The 23089-nt window shown below is 39.8% G+C and overlaps 2 protein-coding genes across 2 annotated transcripts; one reads left to right on the top strand and one right to left on the bottom strand.

Moving 5' to 3' along the window:
• Nucleotides 1-1250: 1250 nt before the first annotated feature.
• On the bottom strand, nt 1251-12811 carry cdnf (cerebral dopamine neurotrophic factor). The gene is made up of 4 exons (XM_053650407.1): nt 12289-12811; nt 9348-9475; nt 8620-8761; nt 1251-1701 (listed from the first exon to the last, which is right to left on the bottom strand). Exons 1-4 carry the CDS (start codon nt 12371-12373, stop codon nt 1511-1513), a joined length of 546 nt encoding a protein of 181 aa, XP_053506382.1. The 5' UTR covers nt 12374-12811; the 3' UTR covers nt 1251-1510.
• Nucleotides 12812-12864: 53 nt separating this feature from the next.
• On the top strand, nt 12865-23052 carry hspa14 (heat shock protein 14). Its single transcript, XM_053650406.1, has 14 exons — nt 12865-12951; nt 13218-13298; nt 14763-14845; nt 16585-16633; nt 16791-16896; nt 18609-18699; nt 18807-18911; nt 19474-19635; nt 19736-19891; nt 19969-20071; nt 20818-21033; nt 22346-22495; nt 22623-22690; nt 22801-23052. The coding sequence occupies exons 1-14, from the start codon at nt 12895-12897 to the stop codon at nt 22886-22888; spliced, it is 1515 nt and encodes a 504-aa protein (XP_053506381.1). The 5' UTR covers nt 12865-12894; the 3' UTR covers nt 22889-23052.
• Nucleotides 23053-23089: the final 37 nt, after the last annotated feature.

Below are 23089 nucleotides of genomic sequence, written 5' to 3'. Positions count from 1 at the left end.
CCTCAAAGACGCTGAATCACTGGTTCATGCACTTATATCCTCACGTCTTGTCTATTGCGATGCTCTCCTCATTGGTTTACCTGCTAATTCTATTGCTAGGTTGCAATTTATTCAAAACTCTGCCGCTAGATTTCTTACAAATACCAAGCGCTCAGCTCACGTTACTCCAATCCTGTCTGAACTGTTTCATTTCGCATTAAATATAAAATAATCCTGCTCACATTTAAACAACTTCATGGTTTGGCACATTTCTATCTTAGTGAACTTCTTCTCCCCTACAACCCAACCCGCTCTCTCAGGTCCTCTGGGCTCGGACTCCTCTCTGTCCCTAGATTTCGTCTCTCTACCATGGGAGGCAGGTCTTTCAATGTAGCTGCACCCAAAATCTGGAATTCACTCCCTCTGACTCTTCACAGCATCACATCCATCTCCGAATTAAAAATGTATCTGTTTTCTCAATGTTATCTGCCCTAATCTAAAATGTATTTTTCTCAGTGACTATAAGATCTGTACGGTGTATTTCATTTTCTGTGTGATTGCTCATTGATTTTCACATTTTGTGTTTGTCCATGATTGTTCACTGTTTATGTATCATTGTATTATTATTGTAAGGTGTCCGTGAGTTCTGGAAAGGCGCTATATAAGTGAAACAAAGAAATGAATTATTATTATTATTATTATTATTATTATTATTATTATTACACATGGTTTCTTTTCTGACTAATCTTCTTTTTACTCGGTCACTGATTTGTGCCATATTCTGTCCATTTTTAATAATGGATTTAATGATCTTTTGTTGAATGTTCAAAGTTTGGGAGATTTTTTTATAGTCAAACTCTGATACTTTTTTCTAGAACTTTGTCCTTGGTTTTCATGATGCTGTTTGTTTATGTATGTTCTCTAACAAACTATGTGGTCTTCCAGGAGCAGATGTATTTATCTTTATCTGTGTGATCAAGTGACACTTTAAAGGTACAAATGTGGACTCTATTTAACTAATTATCTGACATTATATAGCAACTGGTTGCACCAGAACTTATTTAGGGGTTTCACTAAAACGGGGGTGAAAATTTATAGTGCTGTGAAAAAGTATTTCTGATTTCTTATACTTTCTGTGAACAACAGACTTCCACCATTAAAAAAAACATGTAAATGTTTCTCTGGTTATCAGAAAGACACGCTGTAAATTACACAAACACTAATACATTCACTCACAACCGCCAAGAGCTGCTGTTAGCACTGTATAATACTCTCAAGTGCTTCCTCTGTTTATTCACAAAGAAAATGTAGGTCACAAAACCGGTCAGCACTTTCTCAGATCCAGTATACTGAAACTGATTCAGATATTGTTTAAGCTCTACAGCTGAATGAATCCATCACGCCACTAAATCCCAACACTGACATCACAGAGCCTCATGTATAAGTCTGTGTCCTCAGCTCAGAGCTGCAGGAGGAGGACCTCTCAGATCTGCAATTCATGTCCTCAGGATGGAGCTGCACCAGGAGGCCCTCAGAGTTCAGATGAATGTGTTCCGGGCTGAGCTGGTCTGTGCTTGGGGGCCACCTCCTGGATAAGATCGATCAAATCAGTCTTTTCCAGGCATCCACGGCATTCCTCTCCCCACGAGGCCAACACTCGCTTCAGCTCCAGCACCCGCATCTTAGACAGAGCCTCTCGACTCCAGTCCAGCACCTGATGCTCTGGAACACACATAAAACATCTCTTGTAGATTTTGGTATAAGCAGAGGAGATGTATGAACCCAGTAACTGAAAATTGGTACTGCTTTAACCCCTGAGCTCCTTCAGTCTGTCCAAACTTACATTCCTCACTCTCCTAATTACATCATTTTCTGATTAGTTTTACTGTAATTACTGAATAATATGCTTCTGGATGAATACCTGAAGTAATAGGCTAGGATGTTAAGGAGTTAATTACAGGATGACACTGTTATGCCTTTAAGTAAGGAATAACACATGACAGGCCGTGCGGTTATACGAAAATAATCCACATATGTGAAGTGATATGGCCCGAGGATTATTTGTGTATCACCAGACGCTCTGTTGTGTTATTCCGCTTAAACCACAATGATTTGCAAATGATTACAATGTTTCATTTATTAATGAATGGCACATCACACATTTTAACATGTTATAGTTAGATTTAATTGTGGAACATCTGATTGACAATTTAGTTTTCACTTAGAGTGGTGCTTGAAAGTTTGTGAACCCTTTCGAATTGTCTACATTTCTGCATGACTATGACCTAAAACATCATCAGATTTTCACACATGTGTTAAAAGTAAACATAGAGAACCCAATTAAACAAATGAGACTAAAATACTATACTTGGTCATTTATTTATTGAGGAAAATGATCCGATATTACATATCTGTGAGTGGCAAAAGTATGTGAACCTTTGCTTTCAGTATCTGGTGTGACCCCCTTGTGCAGCAATAACTGCAACTAAACGTTTGCGGTAACTGTTGATCAGTCCTGCACATCGTCTTGGAGGAATTTAAGCCCGTTCCTCAATACAGATCAGCTTCAACTCTGGGATGTTGGTGGGTTTCCTCACATCAACTGCTTGCTTCAGGTTCTTCCACAACATTTCTATTGGATTAAAGTCAGGACTTTGACTTGACCATTCCAGAGCATTCACTTTATTCTTCTTTAAACATTCTTTGGTAGAACGACTCGTGTGCTTAGGATCGTTGTCTTGCTGTCACTTTCTTTTTAGATTCAGTTCATGGACCGACGTCCTGACATTTTCCTTTAAAATTTGCTGAAATAATTCAGAATTCATTGTTCCATCAGTGATAGCAAGTCGTCCTGGCCCAGATGCAGCAAAACAGGCCCAAACCATGATACTACCACCAGCATCTTTCACAGATGGGATACGGTTCTTATGCTGGAATGCAGTGTTTTCCTTTCTCCAAACACATCACTTCTCATTTAAACCAAAAAGTTCTATTTTGATCTCATCCGTCAACAAAACATTTTTCCAATAGCCTTCTGGTTTGTCCACATGATCTTCAGCAAACTGAATGTTTTTTCTCATTTGTTTAATTGGGTTCTCTTTGTTTCCGTTTAGGACATGTGTGAACATCTGATGATGTTTTAGGTCATATTTATGCAGAAATGTAGACAATTCGAAAGGGTTCACAAACTTTCAAGCACCACTGTACGTTATAGCAACAATAAACAGTCATTCCCTCAACAGCATCTTCTTTTCCCTCTTTCTCAAAAAAAACCCTAAAACGCAGCTTGTCATTTTACCAAAAAAAAACCTCCCAGAAAACCTAAACTCCTCTGTCCTCAACTGTGTTAGAAATCTTTGAAAAGCACTGTGACTGTTACAAAGCGCTGACACTCTAGACTCCTTCCATAAAATAAACATTACATAAATATCTCCTCAAACAAAAAAACAACTTCACTGTATCCACAATTATATGTTTTTCTTTTTCTGAACACATAAAAAAAAAATCTGTTTATTATTAGTCTTAGATCATGTGGAGCAGCCGCCATACAAGTCCCTGCGAATGAGCCGTTACTATAGAAACGATAATGTATTAGAAAGAGCGTGCTAATATAAACCTATTTTTCAAGTTACAGCGGGATATACTTCTGTTATATAAAAATAATGCACACTTTCTGACCAATCAGATTCTGAGAATTCAACCATGGTGTGGTATAAAGAACCTTGATATACATCTTGTCTGCAAAAATTTTATTTACACAGTCTATACCAACTGAGGACGATCAGCCAAAACAAATGTTTAGTGTCTGAAGATTGATTGCTAAGTTTCGATCTGCTACTATGAAGCTGTTATAGCTAACAAGTAACATTGTAGATGCACTACATGACACAACTCAAATGATTAATAAATCACACACTACCCAACTCTGGACTTGTTGCTGCATTGAAATGAAGCTTATGAGATAAAATACGATTTCCTGCTACTGATAGACAGCAAAGACAATAGAGAAACCAACACTTAAAGAAGGCTGTAGCTATCCAGCTAATAATATGTGACTAACAAGCTAGCAATCTTTCCTTACGTGGTCCTTTTAAACCTTCAGCAACTGTTTGCTTGTAATTATTTGAGGAGTTCATTGTGTTACAGCTACTCATGCTCCTGTAAGAACACTGAAAGTTTATTGCTCCATTGCGTAGCTTCACTACAGCTTGAAGTTCCTGTATGTGCATTTCCTCACTCTTAATTTCGTTAACTATTGATCTCAAAGGATTTGTTCAGATTTGAGTCTTTGTACACTATTAGAACATGTCCAAAGTCAGGTTGGAAAAAAAGAAAAAAAAACCCCCAAAAACCAACCTAAACGTTTTATACACCCTGACTCACTGACTGGCCCAAAATTTCATTTAGGAGAAAGAAAATCTCGCCTTCTGAACATGACTGATTCATCCGGATGCTCTCCTTCTGCTTGGAGCTTCAGCACTTGTGACTCATTTGCTGCTTTTATGGATGGTCCCACATGGAAACCCTAATGCTTTGCACTTCCCAAAAACAGTTTATACCCATGAGTCATCATTACATCCATGGATAATCTCACCTGGATACTGTAGTATACGAGTACTGCTGTAATCGTAAAGACTGTCCTGTGCTTATCCCAGGACTCTTATTAAAAATCTGCTCACACTGAACATCCTGTAACACTCTTATTACCATTTGTCTTGACACTGCTAAATCTGTATAGTGTAATCATTTTTAATTCCACTATCAGGTGTCGCCCAGAAGAGGATCAGGGAGTTGTCTCAGGGAGTTTTTCCTCACCACTGTCGCCTCTGGCTTGCTCATCCCATCCATTTTCTGTACCGCTTAGTTTAGTTTAGTTTAGAGCTTCATTAATCCCCATGGGGGAATTAGTTCACACTGTCATGGTGCTTCACATATATAGATAAAACTTAATACACATACATACAAATACTCAAAATACTTAAAACATCCATCCATCCATCTTCAACCGCTTACTCCTTTTCAGGGTCACGGGGGAACCTGGAGCCTATCCCAGGGAGCATCGGGCACAAGGCGGGGTACACCCTGGACAGGGTGCCAGTCCATCGGAGGGCACAATCACGTACACACTCACACACCCATTCATTCACTACGGACACTTTAGACACGCCAATCAGCCTACCATGCATGTCTTTGGACTGGGGGAGGAAACCGGAGTACCCGGAGGAAACCCCCGCAGCACGGGGAGAACATGCAAACTCCGCACACACATGGCCCCGGCGGGAATCAAACCCCGGACCCTGGAGGTGTGAGGTGTGAGGCGAACGTGCTAATCACTAAGCCACCGTGCGCCCTACTTAAAACATATAGACGGAAAAAAAGAGAATAAATAAATAATAAGAATCAATTGTATTTATTACATAAAAGAATTGCTTCAGGCACAAAAGTACATTTGTGACGGTTTGTGGAACACCTGATTGTCCTTAAACGTTGCACGAGTGGCATCCACTCGAAATAAAAGTGCAAAGGGTGTGTGTTATGCCCCATTATTTTATGCGCCGTCCTCATCACTTGCTGTTCATAATAAGATGTAAAAGTACGTACGTAAAAGTAACACCCATCATTTTTGAGCACATGTTTACAATACCTTGCAGACGATCTTTGTTCTTCATAGACTATGAAGAAAACTATCGTATGAAAGAGAAAGGCAGAATACTTTCAACGAATGAATTATAAAAAGACCTAAGAATGGGTCTCTTTACTTTAAAGGAGTTAAGCTTCCTCAACACAAAAAATTAGTGTGATTTTTTAAATAATGGCATCAGTATTTTTTTAATCCAACTTCAACATGTTATCAAAAATTGTCCCTAAATACTTGTATTCCTCTACTACATTCACCTGTGTACCATTAATAATCACAGGTTGAAGTGGAAGTGATTTCTTAATAAAATTGATAACCATCTCTTTAGTCTTTGAGACGTTCAAGTCTAGTTTCATACCATGTTACACCAAGAGATAAAATGGTGCAGAGTCGGACCATATTCCTGGTCTGAATGTGAAAGCAAGGAAAAAAGAACAGTATCATCTGCATATTTTACCAGATTACCTTGTAAACTTGTAAACAATCATTAGCGTCCAATATGAAAAAAATTGGAGAAAGTACACAACATTGTGGTGAACCTATAGCCGTTTTTAATGCGTCCGATAAAACCCCATTAACCCTAACTCTTTTGACCCCGTTAACCCTAACCCTTTGTTGCCTATCTGTATATGGAGAACGCCACTAAGCTGTTCAGCACAGTGATTCGGTGTTCTACCACATATACCGTCCGGACCTGGGGCCTTATTAAACGGTGTGGCCTTCAACTGTCTCAATTAAAGATGCACCGATGTATCCGATGACCGGTCCGATTATATCCTGTCAATCAAAAGAGGGCGGGAAAACACATCGATTTTGCGCTGTGTGTAAAGATGATGTCTCTTGTGTCAAATGATGACAAAACTGCAGTTTGTAATCTCTGTAATCTCTGCACCGCTAAAACTTTTACACCGGAAGTGAGCAGCAGTGAAGCGGAAGTTTTGGCGCCGAGTCTAATTTTTTTCCCCACGCTACTCACGGTCTGCTCGTGCTGAATTAAGGCGCCAGTACACTGTTGTAAGATTTAAATGAAGATGCATTGACAAAAAATTATATATATTGCACAGAAAAATATATTTGTAGAGTAGTATGTTTCACATGCAGTTAATGTTAATATGAGTTAATATCATAAAAAAGGGTATATTATATATTACCAGTTTGACCTCAATGATGAAGTAGAAATGCTTGTGTTGGTATTGAGTGAATGTGAGACTATCAGGAGGTTTTTTACAATTCAGTCAATGTTAATATGAATTAATAACATTCAATAAGTTAATAATCTTAATTTAATCTTCAGAATTGAGTTCATGTGTTAATGTTAATGTGAGTAATGTGTTTTCTGTTTATGAGACCAGTTACTGTGACACAACTTGCTGAAATGGAGAGAATAAAATTTTTATTTGAATTTCCTTCAGAATTGTGGAATTAATTATTATTAATTTAAAAGAAGGCATAAAAGGCAGAAGTATCGGTATCGGTTATCGGTATCGGCCGATATCACTCTGAATAATCGGTTATCACTATCGGCTGAGAAATTTAGTATTGGTGCATCTCTAGTCTCAATATATTAAAAGAATTCAATTTAAAATTATTAGACGAACTCAGAGCGTCTTTAAAATCTACCATCGCATCAACTGTAGCAAACGTATCGAAACGGACAAAAAAAATGAACTAAACTCATTAGATAAAATGAAATTAGTGTCATAGTTTTCCATTAGCGTATGCTGATTCAATATCAGTGTCTAATCACTGAAGCCATATTCTTAATTCCCTTCCAGGTGGCTCTAAGATTACTTTGCATAAACACCCCCTCAATCTTATTTTTATAATTACTTTTAGCTATTTTTATTATTTTTAGAAATGCCGTTACTGAGGCTGCATGTTTGAGCTGAGGTAATTATGTCTGAGTTCTGAGGCGAGCGTGTGAAGATTTAGAGCATATAGTTTTACGCAATGCTAACCTTATCCTACACAGGGTCGCAGGGGAGCCTAGAGCCTATCCCAGGGGACTCGGGGTACATGCTGGACACAGTACCAACCCATCGCAGGGCACAGTCGCATACACATTCACACACAACGGACAATCTGAAAACAATTTGCAAATCAGCCTACAAAGCATGCCTCTGGATTGGGGGAGAAAATTGGAGTACCCAGAGGAAACCCCCGAAGCACAGGGAGAGCATACAAACTCTGCGCACACAGGGTGGAGACGGGAATCAAACCCCCAACCCCAGAGGTACGAGACAAACGTGCTAAAACACTAAGCTAACATGCCCCCCGGCTTGCTCATCAAGGAATTAAAACTACATCCGGATTTCTGTAAAGCTGTCTGTTGTTAAAAGTGCTATACAAATAAAATTGAATTTAATTATAAATGTAAATCTGTGTCTCTTGTACACCGGTTTCCGACTGTCCAAAAATCTGCTGTGAATCAGAGGAAAAACTGTAGTGGAACCCCGACATAAGGGACACTTACAGACTCCAGTTCAGCATTACATGTGTAAATCATCGTGCACTCTCGCCTCAAAGTGATCAGTGATTAGTTATCCAGTATCTTAAAGTTGATTATCTAGTGTCTGACACTGTTAACTATAAAAATGTGCAAAAGGCCATCACAGAAACAGAAAATTTCTTTTCCTTGGTGTGACTCAGACTCAGATAGGTAGTGGGCGTTACAAATTATTCAGACGATTAAATAGCTCCAATTTTTTATTAGTATATTCTGCTATTTTATGAAACTATTTTATAACACCATGTAGAAATGGTGTTTCCGAGGCTGGATGTCTGAGCTGAGGTAATTATGTCTGAGTTCTCAGGTAAGCATGTTAAGATTTAGATCATGCGCTTTTACACAATGCTAAACATGAAGTCTCCCTTATTTGCTTCAAGAGGAAAATCATATCAACTATATAACTAAAGTTTTTCCTTTTCACACTAACACATTCTCAATGCTTTAACCACCCAGCACTGAGAGATAATGAACAATATCGTTCCTGGGCTCGTACCATATTGGAGTTCACAGATCTGCTGGTCTCTGTGCTGGAGTCGCTGGCAAATCTTCTGCACCGGGACATGGGCGCTGAGAGGGCGACTCACCTCGCCGGTCACTTTCGCCGCTGCGTCACTGGAGGCTCCGAGGTAATAACACTGCACGAGTCACATACAGACAGAGAGAAAGAAAATGAGACCTACTAACATTTATATCATTAAATCTGAAGATGTTAAATCTACTCTTCTATTTAAGTAACACGGTCTCAATACTGTTATGCTTATTTTAATAGGAACAGAACATTATCAAATGTTTTTCACCGCCCCCCCAAGAAAAAACCCCTACAACTCGGATATCAAAAAAATTCTAATTTATAGCAAACTACTGCTTAAAGGCTTCTGAAAGCTTCTCAGAAATATAATTGAGTTCCAGTGTTCTTTCAAGCAATGACATGAATATTTTAGCAGGGATTTGGGATGTATTGAAGTGTAATACATTAGTTCAGTTTTATGGGGAGGAAAAAAAGATATAGTCCCCTCCTAAAGTATTGGAACGGCAAGGCCAATTCTATCCACTGAATACATTTGTATTGTATTTGTATTATATATTGTAATATATATATATTGCTGTTCCAATACTTTCGGAGGGGGCTGTAGATTATTTGATCTTTTATGATCTTTTGGATGGATGAGTGTGTGTGTGTGTGTGTGTGTGTGTGTGTGTGTGTGTGTGTGTGTGTGTTACCAGTCGGTTCTCCTTCCCTGTAGCTTCAGCACATGCTTTAATAAGCTCCTCCTCTACAAGTGCTGAGGACAGCTCCCTGTGAGTGGCCACTAAGGACCTGTAGAGACGCTCTAAAAATCCCACACACACTGTACAACACACACACACACACACACACACACAGCAATAAATTCTAGTCTTAGACCTAGTTTCATAAAAACACTGTGAAGTGGGAGAGAGAGTGTGTAATTGTAATAGTTTTGATACTTTTGGAAAACTTGGCCATGATCATTGTAAGATATGTGCATCATTATGTATCCTTCTGTATAAGACAGTTATGAGTGTACTGGATCCCTTTCAGGCCATCATATCATGCTTTTTTTTGCTTAGTTGTTTTGTTCTTTTGCACCAATTAAAAACTCACTTCCTATCTGCTAGATTGTAAACATTTTCCATATTTTGTTCCATATTAGTTTTTCACCCACAGTTCAATGCAGCACTGTTCTAGCTGTTTAGAGCATGCTCAAAATGAGTTTTGATTTTCTATTTATTTAAGTTTCTGTTTTCCTTTTAAGGTGCCACAGAAGGTAGTGTTGCTCCAGGGTCCCTGGATGTAATTCAATCCTGAGCTCGAGTTACTGTCTGTGTGGAGTTTCTGTGCATGTTCTCCTTGTGTTTGCATTAGTTCCTCTGGGTTCTCTGGTTTCCTCCCACCTCCCAAAAACATGCCAGTTGGGATGTTGGTTACACTAAATTGCCCCTAAGTGTGAATGAGCCTGTGAATGTGTGTGTTCATGGCATTGCATTAAGGGTGTATTCTCATCTCATGCCCAGCAACCAGGGACCTTGACCAGGTTACTGAAGATGAAAGAATGTATGAATGACGTGCAGTGTAGATCTAATAGGTCAGATCTAATGTGAGTGCCAGGGTTTGGCTGACGACCCAAGAGTAAACTGGACCAGAACCAAAGCGTATTGGCCAGATCAGATTTAGGAAATTATGACTGCAAGAAGCAGCCATGAAAGTGGCAAGCTTTGTTGCCAACTTTGTTGAAACATATGGTGACGTTTTAGACCACTTTAGTGACTGTATTTCAAACAAGGACCTAGACATACATTATATGGCCAAAAGTTTGTAGACACCTGACCCTCACACCCATATGTGTTCGCTGAACACATACCATGTTGATCCCATTCCAGATTAAGTCCCCCTTTTGCAGTTATAATAATCTCCACTCTTCTGGGAAGGCTTGTTAGATTTTAGAGCACAGCTTGCTCATTCAGCAACAAGAGCATTTATAAGGTGATTAGTAAGATGACTGATGTTGGTGAGTAGGCCTGGGGTGCAGTCAGTGTTCCAGTTCATCCCAAAGGTGTTCAGTGGGGTTGAGGTCAGGGCTCTGTGCAGGTTACTTGAGTTCTTCCACTCCAACTTTAGCAAACCATGTCTTCATGGAGTTCGCTTTGTGCACAGGGGCACTGTCATGCTGATACAGGTTTGGGCCTCTTAGTTCCAGTGAAATGAAATTGGAATGCTACAGCATACCAAGACTATACAATTGTGTGCTTCTAACTTTGTAGCAACAGTTTGGGGAAGAACCACACTATGGGTGCGATGGTCAGGTGTCTACAAACTTCTGGCCGTATAGTGTTTCTAGCAATGTTTGAGCAGATGTTAGCAACTGTTCAGCGCTTGATACGGCTCTCCAACTTACATTAAAGCTGCTTTTTAAATGAGCTGAGAGAGCAAGTTCCACCCCCTAACCACCAGGCCTATCTTCCCAACGACCAATCACTGATCACCACTGTTCCAAATGACCAATCACTGATCACCACTGTTCCCAAAGACCAATCACTGATCACCACTGTTCCCAATGACCAATCACTGATCACCATTGTTCCCAATGACCAATCCCTGATCACCATTGTTCCCAATGACCAATCCCTGATCACCATTGTTCCCAAGGACCAATCACTGATCACCATTGTTCCCAGTGACAAACCACTGATCACCATTGTTCTCAATGACCAATCACTGATCACCACTGTAATGACAATCACTGATCACTTCTGTTCCCAATGACAAATCACTGTTCACTACTGTTCCCAATGACCAATCACAGATCACCATTGTTCCCAAAGACCAATCACTGATCATCATTGTTCCCAAAGACCAATCACTGATCATCATTTTGTCTCACCCATGCACTTCTTTGCTCCTTGTTTTAAACTCTCTGTTCTATTTAAGCCTTAAGTAATAAAAGCAAGCTTTATTTTTAAATGTGAGTGAAACAAAAGACAAAGTAGTGGAGCTGCACTTGATCCTAATGTATAACCCTAACCCCTGAGATGCTCCACAACACAAATAACAGCACACTTATCCAGCCTGGATCCCCTGGACTTCTGCAGAGAAGGGTACTTGACACTTATTCAACGCCAACTCTTGTCAGGGAAAGTAGCTAATGCGTTTTCAAAAAGGTCACTAGGAGTGGCCAGATGACGTCTTAATATTCATTTGCATATTCACTGAATCATGATTTGCATATGAGAACAGCTGGCAACACTGCTGGCTGGGGGTGTGTTGAGTGACTGTTTACTGATTACACCCATGCAAAAATAATTCACACACTTTATTATAGTCTGGTTTGGTACACTGTGTGTAGGCAAAGTTCAGTTTCACAAATACTTATTACACCTTTAAACCTATAACCTTATTATAAGTACTAAATTATTGTGGACGCGTCTAATATTTTCCAGTTTATCTTTCATTCTAGTGCAGTTCCAGTCTGAGTAATTACTGTCAGTTGACGTGTTCATGGGAGTCGATCAAAACGCATGCACGTTTTCCTTTGACACCTCATGCACTCCAGTCTTTACTGCCACACTTCATGTCTGCCGACTTTCTATTTTTACACGCAGAAATACAGCATGCGCTCGGAAACCCGAGAAGCCCAGACCTCACCTTCACACTTCTCTGACTCGGTTACTGCGAAAACAGCGCATAAAAGCCATACTGATATGGCAGCAGTGGTGCTGTTCAAATGCATATTTGTTTGAGCTTATTTCAGCACTGACGCACTTTCCTCAGGACTACAGTACCCAGTATTACCCTGCTCCATCAGCGCTTTCTAAATACGGATCTGAACATTCATTGGATTCAAGCGCGCGCGCGCGCGCGTGTGTGTGTGTGTGTGTGTGTGCGCGCCGCGCGCTCTTCCTGTGATTTAATTGGCTGAAGGAGCTGTCAATCACTGAATAACCGTAACGCTATATCCAAAAGCAGCACACTCGCCTACTTAACACTAAGGCGAAAAATAACACTACAATAGCCCATTTTAACTACTTACATTTCTGTGTACATATATGACATGTTTTCGTGCGTGTGTGCACCATTTTTAAAAATGTTTTCAGTTGGAAATCAAACCGCCTCTCTGTTATTAGACAAGACTGATCAACCCGCCTCCTTACACTCGTCTGCTATTGGTTAAGTCAGAAACCCCGCCCACATTATTTGCATGGGACCGGCTTCCGGTAGCAGTGGAAGTTTTTTTTTTTTAAAGTGGAAAGCATGGCTGCTATCGGCGTGCATTTTGGATACACATGTGCGTGTGTTGCAGTATTCAAGGTAAACATTGACCATTGTGTTTATAATTTGTTCAAACATGTTATTTATTATCATTTTAAATACGGTTAAACCGTATTTTCACCTAGCTGGCTAAGTGGCACTACACAGAGTTAGCTGTGTACATTGTTCTAGCAGAGTAGTAATGAGTCTGTAGTCCAGCATTGCCTTCAGTACACATCAGGATGTAGATCTCTTACATAAAATGAGATAAAAAGTAGGGTTAGCTCTGTGTTAGGATGATTAGTTATTGTTCTTTTCTGTCTCAGGATGGACGGGCTGATGTGGTGGCCAATGACGCAGGGGACAGAGTCACTCCAGCTGTTGTGGCGTACAGAGAAACTGAACAGGTAATAATAATAATAACCAAAAAAAAAAACTGCACTTACTGACACATTCATCTTTGTACAAGACTGCTACTCTCTCAGCTTTAAGAGAGCACCAGAATCAGACAAAGTGACAGAACAGGCTTTCAGAGTTTCCTTGGACCTAGTTGGAGAAAGTTCTTAAATTATAACATCACCACCACGTCATCTGGATGTTCCTCAATCCTGACCTTCAGCAGCCTCCCCATGCTTATTTAATGCACCTTTAAACATTCTAGCTTTAGACGTACACTATAAATTACACCTGAACATCGCACCCGTATGGGGTTCTTCCTTAAACTGTTGCCACAAATCTGGAAGCACGCGATTGTTTACAATGTCTTTGTAGGCTGTAGCTTTACATTTTAGCCTCACTGGAACTAAGAGGCCCAAACCTGTTCCAGCATTGTACACAAAGCGAGCTCCATGAAGACATGGTATGTTAAGGTTGGGGTGGAAGAACTTGCCTGCACAGATCCCTGACCTCATCCCCACTGAACACCTTTGGGATGAACTGGAACACCGACTGCACCTCAAACCTCCTCACTCAACATCAGTTCCTGGTCTCACTAATGCTCTTGTTGCTGAATGAACACAAATCCAGGCAGCACGCTCCAAAATTTAGTGGAAAGCCTTCCCAGAATGCCCATGGTTTTGGGATGGAATGGTTAGGTGTCTGCATACATTTGGTGAGATAGTGTAAGTGAAACAGCATGGCTGGTTTTCATGATTTAGATCTTGTAAAGATGCAAGCACAATCAAGACTTGAGTCAAAACTGCACTGCTTTGGCTGTGACATCATGAGCAACATTAACAGCTTTGGTTCCTGCTAAAGGACTTGACTGTTTGGGATCTTTTATCCACTTTTGATACAATAAGAATGTCAGCATTTGGATCAGAAACTGTATCAAATCCTTATTGGTACCAGTCCAGTGTTTCATTCCAGTATTGGTCCTGATGTCGATGTTCAGATTGGCACATTTGGTTTGATTATGTAAACCAATATCACCAAGCTGAGATGCCTAGTTGTAGTTCAAATCAAACACATTGAAAACACAGCAGCAAAACATACAATACGGATACCAAGGTCTTAGAATCTAAGTGTCAGATATATATATGTCTATTGATATATTTTTTTCCCCTTAGAATAATGTAAAAAGCTTGATTTCTCATATTTTCCGTGTGAAATTAAGCGAATTAACTAGGCACTTTTTGTTTTACGAAGGGTGCCAATAATTCTGGAACTGAAATCACAAAATTGTTTCTCAAATTGTAAAGGTTTTCTAATAGGTACACAGCTTATGCATACATTTTAAGCCTATGTTGTTGAAATCAATAAAATCTCCATCCTTTTGCTCTTAATGTTTATCTCTTTAGACTTCCCCGCAGTGAAATGTATACTGAACACACAATAATAGTTTCTTTTGTTACTGTTGCTATTTTTCTCAGATTGTTGGTATTGCAGCAAAGCAGGGCAGAATAAGGAACGCTGCCAATACTGTGGTGAAAGTGAAGCAGATTCTTGGCAGATGGTAGGTCTCATGTCTCTTCTTTCCAAAATCAAATCACTACATGGAGCTCATTGGTTAAGACAGATGACCTTTTATTAAAGCTGTTCTTCCAAGCAGCTTGCTTTTTTAAACTACCATAAACCATGCTGCCCATTTTATGTACAATTGAGTGAAAATGTTTGCACATCCTTAGGACAACATAGAAGTGTGTTCTACAGTTGTGTGAAAAAATAAGTACACCCCATGGAAATTTTGGTGGTTTTAAAAAAATTTTTTTTTTAAATATACATATTAGGACAAGCAAACACTTGATCCTTTTTGAAACAGTGCCTATTAATGAAGTTGATGCACTCTATCAAATGGCACACAAAAATGGCATTTTATAGTAATTTTCACAATTTAAATGAACAAAAAACAGACACGTTGAAATTTTAAGAACACCGTCAAATCCAAAAAGTTATAATGAGGTGTTCAAGATCTAAAGAGATCTGTAAGGCCTTCAGAAAAAAATGTTGTGGATGCCTGTGAGTCTGGCAAAGGATTTAAAAAGATCTCCAAATGCATTATTCCATTGTTAGAAAAAAAATCTAACAAAAATCAAAAAAAATCATCTACGAATGGCACAGATTTCAAACGACTGCCTATTTGTTCAGGACCGGCTATCCCAGCAAATTCAGCTCACGAGTAGACTGTCTGAGGCAAAAAGAACTCTCCCAAGAACCCCAAAACTTCATCACAGGAACTGCTAGTAAGTCTTGCAGTTGTTGGTGTCAGAGTGCATGCTTCTGCATTCAGAAAGAGATTGCCTATACTCTCATTGGCAAACTGTAGTCTTTCAAAGGTTTTTTTTTTCCTGGCACGCCTCCCATGCAGGTCAAGTTTGTGCAAAGACCAGGCCTTTTGGAATAATGTGCCCTGGACAGACGAATCAAAGATAGAGTTGTTTGGCCACAGTAACAACAGACATGTTTGGTGCAGACCAAAGACAGCTTTTCAGGAGAAGCACCTCATACCAACTGTGAAGCACGGTGGTGGAAATGTTATGGTTTGGGGTTGCTTTGCTGCCTCAGGGACTGGACAGCTTGCATTCATTGATTCAGCTATGAATTCTGCATCATATCAAAGAGTTCTTGAAGATGATGAGGCCATCTATCCAAAAGTTGAAGTTGAACCGAAAGTGGACCTTTCAACCGGTTACTGATCCTAAGCACACTAGCAAATCCACCAAGGAATGGCTCAAAAAGGAATAATGGAGGGTTATGGAATGGCCTAGTCAAAACCCGGATTTGAATCCCATTGAAATGTTGTGGGGGGATTTGAAACGGACAGTACATGCAAGAAAACCCTCAAACATCTTGCATGGAAGAGTGGTCAAAAATTCCAGCAAGCCAATATCAGAGAGTGGTGGACAATTATGCAAAACGCCTACAAGAAGTTATTTCTGCTAAAGGGGGCAATACTAGCTTCGGAGGCCAAGGGTGTACTTACTTTTTCCACAGAAGAATATCACATCTATTGATATTTCTGTTGAATAAATGTTGTTTAAGTACATCAACTTTATTAATTGGCACTGTTTCAAAGAGGATCAAATGTTTGCTTGTCGAAATATGTAAAAAAAAAAAAAGCCAACAATTTCCATGGGGTGTACTTATTTTTTCACATGACTGTATATTTAGAAATATTTTGCACTCAGTTTTATGCCTCTGTGGGGTGGGGGGAGATGTGAAGGTTAAAATAATTTGAACATCATGTTCTTTCAGCTATGATGACCCAGAGGCTCAAGCACACAGAGATGAAAGCAAATGCACAGTGAGTATACTTCTGATTAGTGATCTTTTTTGATCACTAAGGAACATGGAAAGGTTATTACTGGAAGGAATGCCATAGCTGGTGGGGGGGGAATATTTACACCAAGCATGTTATGTATTGCATTATTCTTTGGTGGTGTCCTTGATCACAACTTCAGATTGTCAAGAAGGGAGATTTGCCCATGTATGAACTCGACATGGGGGAGACGACCAAGTACGTGTCCCCTGAAGACGTAGCCAAATTGGTTTTCCACAAAATTAAAGGTAAGCCAGTATGAGTTCTAAAGTTGCTTTCACTAACGCAGTGTGTAGTCCGTTTGAACGGAACCCTGGTGTGTTCTCAGTGCGGTCCTTTAGGCAGGTGAGAACAGCAGTCACACTCGGGTGTGGACTAAAACACCAGCCCTGCATCCGTATTAGCATGCTTGTATTATGCCCTAAAAGTATGTATTCTTTTTGTGATGAACAAGTATGTACATACTTTTGAGTGTGTAACAAAGGACATACTAACACGTCATGTAACGGAAGAGATCATTGTTGCCTAGTTACGCACTCCTCATTGCTTTTCTTTATTCATTATTCATTATAATTCATACTATACTGTATAATTTAATACATCATTCCCTTGATTTATTTTTCCACATTTGATTTACACTTCTCTAAAATGCGTCCTTGAAGTCGGCAAGAAACCGGTCGCAAAACTCCTCCTTCCTCGCGCAAGGAGTTGTGGGCAATATTAGCTGGAAAAGTGTCCATGGATCCACACTTCAAAAAACTACCAGAAATAGTAGGACGTCCAGGTTCCTTTGGGAGACTCATTTCAACATACCACCATTTGGGTCATCTCAGATGCTATCCCAATTGGGACACAGCCGCAGGTCTTACGAGCCTCTTCCAAGTGAACTTTTGAGCGATTTGACTCACAGGAAGTGAATCAAACTCGCTGAATGGTTTTTGTAGATATCGAACTGAAGGACAGAGATGTAGCACTCCAGAAATGGGGGATCTGGATATTTGGTCCAACAAAGAAAGACATGATGCACAAAAAATTTCAACTAATTTATTATAGAATTATGTGTAATCTGTATTAGTTAGTGCCGACTCTCTGTTGTCGCTGCTCTAGAGATTTGTGTGATTTCTACACACACTTGGCATAGTGTTTTACCTTATTTATTTATTTATTTATTTATTTATTTATTTATTTATTTTTCATTGCTGTATTTTGTATAGAATGAAAATACAATTTCAGCCCTCCCATCAGTTGGCAGTTTTTTGCTCTAAAAACGTCTGCGTATGTGCTGTGTAATAGCAAACTAGGGCTACGACTAACGATTATTTTCATAATTGATCAGTTGGCCTATTATTTTTTTCGATTAATCGGATGGGGTTAGGGCAAACTTTCAGTATAATTTAAAATAAATAATAATAATGAGTGTTACAAATATAAACTTCAGACTAAAACTTGTACACAACTGTTTGTCCAATTATATAAGACTGAAAAGAACCCAATACACACAGACCCACACCAAAATATATATTAATCATTTAGGACTGTAGTTTAATTCAGTGCTTTTAAAAATAAGAAAAGATAAATACTAAAATATAAAATTAACTAAGTATATAACCTAAAACTAAGTATACAAACAGTAAAGTGAAGAAAGTCATTGTCGGCGACTCTGGGTATCTGCTAAAGCTAGCAGCGTCGCATTACACGCGTATGACGTCATGCACCATCGACTGAGAAACGGCTTAAACTTCCGAGTAGTAAAAAAATCGCTCGTGTTCCATTTGAGACGATATTTCCTTTCTAAAATTCATACTCTAGACAGTAGAGTATACAGTGTATAGTGTAAGTGTATAGTACCTCATTTGGGACACAACTTTAGTATTTGAAGTGACACAAGTGACGTAATGAGTAACCCCGTGCCGCGCAGACCAACTAATCAATAACGAGATTCGTGTGTGTGTGCACGCAGAGACTGCTCAGTCAGCTTTGGGTTCTGACGTTAAAGACGCCGTCATTACTGTGCCTTTTGAGTTTGGCGAGATGCAGAAAAAGGCACTGAGGTATGGGACTGGTCAGTAAATTTAAAAAATGCAATATCTATATATCGGTGTTAAAGTAGCGTTTGGTGTGACAGCGTGTGTTGCACTCTGGTGCTACTTTGTTTCAGGAACGCTGCAGAAGGAGCCGGATTCAACGTTCTCCGTCTGATTCACGAACCCTCTGCTGCACTCCTGGCCTACGGCATCGGCCAGGACTCTCCATCAGGGAAGAGGTAGAGTCTCCTCACAGAAAATCTCACCGTATTTACACTTACACACATACTTAAAAGTCTCCGTGTACGTTATTATAGAAATAAGACCTATTAGAGGGAACATTTTAATATTAACCTTGTGGTTGTTATGGAAAATTAATCAGCACCTTCTGACCAATCACAGTCGAGCATTCAACAGAGCCGTGGTATAAACAAAAAAAATAGAGACGTAAAATAGCAATTAATATTATGATTAAAACTAGGGTGGTCGAATTCCTTTTAAAATGGCGTCAGATACCACTCAATAAAGATAAGTGTCAGTTATACATGCTACATCTATTCATATCACAGGAGCAAATATCAAAAATCACGGTTATGTTTTAAATTAAGATTGATTTATTAACTAATAGTAGTAATTAACACATCTTTACACAGGAATATATTACCTTCAGGCTCACAATCGAGCTGAATTTAATTGAATATGCTTCATTTTCACTATATAATGTATGAGAGTATAACATAATACCATGAAATGTGTAGTGTTTTTTTCTTGGTTAATGTTTATTCCTCTCATTTTGTTTAGCCACGTGCTGGTATATAAGCTGGGCGGCACTTCACTGAGTGTGACGGCTCTGGAGGTGAACAGTGGGATGTACAGAGTGCTCGCCACACACACCGACCACAGCACCGGAGGAGAGAGTTTCACACAGGCTCTGGCTCAGTATCTGGCTGGCGAGTTCAAAAAGTAAATATGCAGCTCCTTATATTGTGTGTGTGTGTGTGTGTGTGTGTGTGTCTTTGTCTTTGTCTTTGTACTGGATCTCAGTGTGTGCGTGCGTCCACAGGTTGTATAAGCATGATGTGAGTGGGAACCTGAGGGCGATGATGAAGCTGATGAACAGTGCCGATGTAGCCAAACACACTCTCTCTACACTGGGCAGCTCCAACTGCTTCGTAGACTCGCTCTACGATGGCGTGGACTTTGAGTGTAATGTGTCCAGGTAAGCACTTGTTCCACCCGCACGTCGCTGTAATACTTAAACGTTAAAAAGATCTAAATGTTCTGCGTGTTTCACAGAGCACGCTTCGAGTTGATCTGCTCAAACCTGTTCAGTAAGAGCATCCAGCCAATCAGAAAACTCCTGGAGCAAGTCAACCTCTCTACCTCAGATGTCAACAAGGTAATGAACACTAGGGGGAGCCAGGAGTGTGTTTTACTGTGAAGTAAAGCTGAATGTTTCTAATTAAACTAAAGTGCGTCATTTCGGGGGGGGGGGGGGGCAATAGAAGGATGACTCGGCAGTACACTAATCAGACATCCTACTGATGTTCACATTTAAAGTTCATGTGTAGTGTGTAACGTTGTAATTTGAGGGCATTGAAGAGCTTTGTACGGCTCAGTGCTGGAGGACATTTGGAAAGAGTGAAGATAAGGTTATGTATTAGGTATTAGCAGTAATACAAAGTGACTCGCATCTGATTTTCTGCCTTAATGTGACAGGATTTATTTATTTATTTATTTATTTCAGGACACACACATCTGACCTTTCGAGTGTTTTTTGTTTAAACTCTCAGGAAAGTGCTGTCTGCCCTCTTCCACATACATGAGGTCACAGATGAACACACGGTTGGCTTGTAACACTGTGATTGACAAGGGAGCGTTAGTATGCCATCCCTCCCAATACCGACTGTGCCGTGATCAAGCGCTTTCATTACACTGCTCAGGAACGCTGTAGACAAGTATTTTCTGCCTTTTTAAAAAGAACAAAATCACAGAAATCAAAAGCATTTTTAAATTCAACAAAAATACAGACTTTACACATAACGGGACTTCTCTGAAATGCTGTTCTTCAGTCACTGTAAGCCACATACGCAGCAATTCCAACAATGCAGGGCTTTAGCACTAACGCTGTAATCCGTCCTGCAGGTGGTTCTGAGCGGAGGATCAGCACGGATTCCCAAACTGCAGCAGATGATCAAAGACTTGTTCCCAGACGTGGAACTGCTCTGCTCGATTCCACCAGACGAGGTGATCCCGGTGGGTGCAGCCATGCAGGCGGGAATCCTGGTGGGCAAGGACAGCCTGGACCTGGGCGAGGAGTCCATCACTGTGGACTGCTGTGCCAGTGACATCCTGGTCAAGGTGAGGGAGAAACCTTCACACCTTTTGCAGGCTTTTATGAAATCATTGAAATATTCTGGACGTGTAGAATCTTGCTATTGTGCCATTTATTCTATTGTTGCACTGCAGCCATGTAATCAGTTTGTACTTTATGATGATCGTGGTGGTGGTTATGCTGCAAATCTGTAAATTGGAGCAAAAATATAATGACAATTATGTATGTGTGCATGTATATACAGTGCCCTCCACTAATATTGGCACCCTTGGTAAATATGAGTAAAGAAGGCTGTGAAAAATTGTCTATTGTTTAACCTTTTGATCTTTTGTTAAAAAAAAAAAAATCACAAAAATACTCTGCTGTTGTGGATATCAAACAATTGCAAACACAACACAGGTTTATCAAAAAAAATCTGTTAAATATAGGTGTGAAACAATTATTGACACCCCTATGAATTCATGAAATATGTTTGAAGTATATTCCTGGTGGAATTTTTTTTTTTTTTTTTTTTTTGTACAGCTGGGTGACTAGGAACAGGAAATTGTTCAACCATGACTTCCTGTTTCACAGGGGTAGAAATGAGTTAACACATGTCAAATTCCCTGTGTCATTCATAACAATGGGTTAGACCAAGGAATATAGCTGTGATGTGCGGCAAAAAGTTGTCGAGCTTCACAAAATGGGAAGTGGCTATAAGAAAATATTATAAATATTGAACTAGAAATAGTGCAGCATGTAGAAGATCTTGAATATTCAATATTTTCCATGTGCATTCAGACGTTTGGACCCCCATTGTATATCTGAACCTGTTCACACACTGTGAATTATTTGAGTAGTGCCAGGTGTACCTTACCTGAACATGCACAAGTCTTGATAACAGCTTTGTCATATCATGTGTCCAACAGGTTTAGTCACAAACCACATTTAAATGAAGTGTTCATGCTATTTTAATTTTTTTCGCTACCTTAACATGCGCTACTTGTGTAGGAGTTCAACAATAAAAAGGACAAATTCCTCCGTTCATCTACCTCCGCTTTTTCTTCATCATCAAGTGGCTCTGACTCGGTGGAAAAACAGTAATTGCGTTTATTGAATATGAAATAAGTGTGACTATAAATAACAAGGAATGAAAATGCCAAAGGCTTCGGGGGTCACACTAAATTCATAACGTACATTTGGGGTGGTTTGTCCAAACAGTTGGGAACCCTGGCCTATGTGCTGGTTTTCTGTTTAACTAGAATTATACTACACAGAATACTTGGGCATGAAAGAGGAAAAGATTAGCTTACTGCTATTGATTCCCAGGCTGACCGATACTGCTCTCTTATCTCGCAGGAAGTGGACGAGTCTGGGGCAGACCTCTTCACTGTTTTGTTTCCATCCGGCACGCCCCTCCCTGCCCGTCGCCAACACACGCTGCAGGGTCCCGGCAGCCTGGTTTCTGTGTGTCTGGAGCTGTACCAGGCCCAGAAACCTTTAGCACAGGTCTCTTACACCAGCACAGTCTTTAAGATTATAACATACCAGTTCATTCATTGTGGTCAAAGTATTAATTGCAGCATTTAATCTTTTCTTTTTTTCTTTTTTTTCCTCCCTCATTTGGGTCCTGCAGATTGTTCTTAGGGACCTTGAACCTAAAGAGGAGATGCATGATATTGTCACAGTGGTTACAATGAAGAGGTAAAGTCCACGCCTTAGAGTATTGTTCTTGTAGAGTATGCAGAAGACGCACAGTCGTAGTGTGTTGCTTTAATTGCTCTACTAAAGCTGTGTGTATGTGCCTTTTTCAGAGACGGTTCACTCCACGTCACTTGTACAGAGCAAGGCAGCGGCAGATCGGAGGCTGTTACTATAGAAACAGCTGCAGCAGCGTCATAGGAAACCTTCATACGCTCATGGTGTACTATATTAACGTTTAAACCACAGCACCTGTGATGCAAGTGTTCTGTAGAAACCCCTGGGCATTCCAAAACAATCACATGTTCCCTCAAATGAATGTTTCTTTAAATCTGACATTTAAATAAATGTTGTTGTTTTTTTCCGTTAAGTCTTTGTATGTTGACCTAAGTTTAAACAGTA

The sequence above is a fragment of the Ictalurus furcatus genome, chromosome 19 (genome assembly GCF_023375685.1).
Source record: "Ictalurus furcatus strain D&B chromosome 19, Billie_1.0, whole genome shotgun sequence".
In the NCBI taxonomy this organism is placed as follows: domain Eukaryota; kingdom Metazoa; phylum Chordata; class Actinopteri; order Siluriformes; family Ictaluridae; genus Ictalurus; species Ictalurus furcatus.
Note: the sequence above shows the minus strand (reverse complement) of the source record. Positions and strands in the feature narration are given on the sequence as shown.

What these genes read in the sequence shown, in the direction of transcription:
- cdnf (XM_053650407.1), bottom strand. Translation starts at nt 12,373, where the DNA reads ATGCATTTGAACAGCACCACTGCTGCCATATCAGTATGGCTTTTATGC. An exon ending in CGAGTCAGAGAAGTGTGAAG is followed by an intron (nt 9,476 to 12,288) that starts GTGAGGTCTGGG and finishes TGTGTTGTACAG; the next exon opens with TGTGTGTGGGATTTTTAGAG. An exon ending in CAGGGAAGGAGAACCGACTG is followed by an intron (nt 8,762 to 9,347) that starts GTAACACACACA and finishes TGACTCGTGCAG; the next exon opens with TGTTATTACCTCGGAGCCTC.
- hspa14 (XM_053650406.1), top strand. Translation starts at nt 12,895, where the DNA reads ATGGCTGCTATCGGCGTGCATTTTGGATACACATGTGCGTGTGTTGCA. An exon ending in CGTGTGTTGCAGTATTCAAG is followed by an intron (nt 12,952 to 13,217) that starts GTAAACATTGAC and finishes TTTCTGTCTCAG; the next exon opens with GATGGACGGGCTGATGTGGT. An exon ending in AAGCAGATTCTTGGCAGATG is followed by an intron (nt 14,846 to 16,584) that starts GTAGGTCTCATG and finishes ATGTTCTTTCAG; the next exon opens with CTATGATGACCCAGAGGCTC.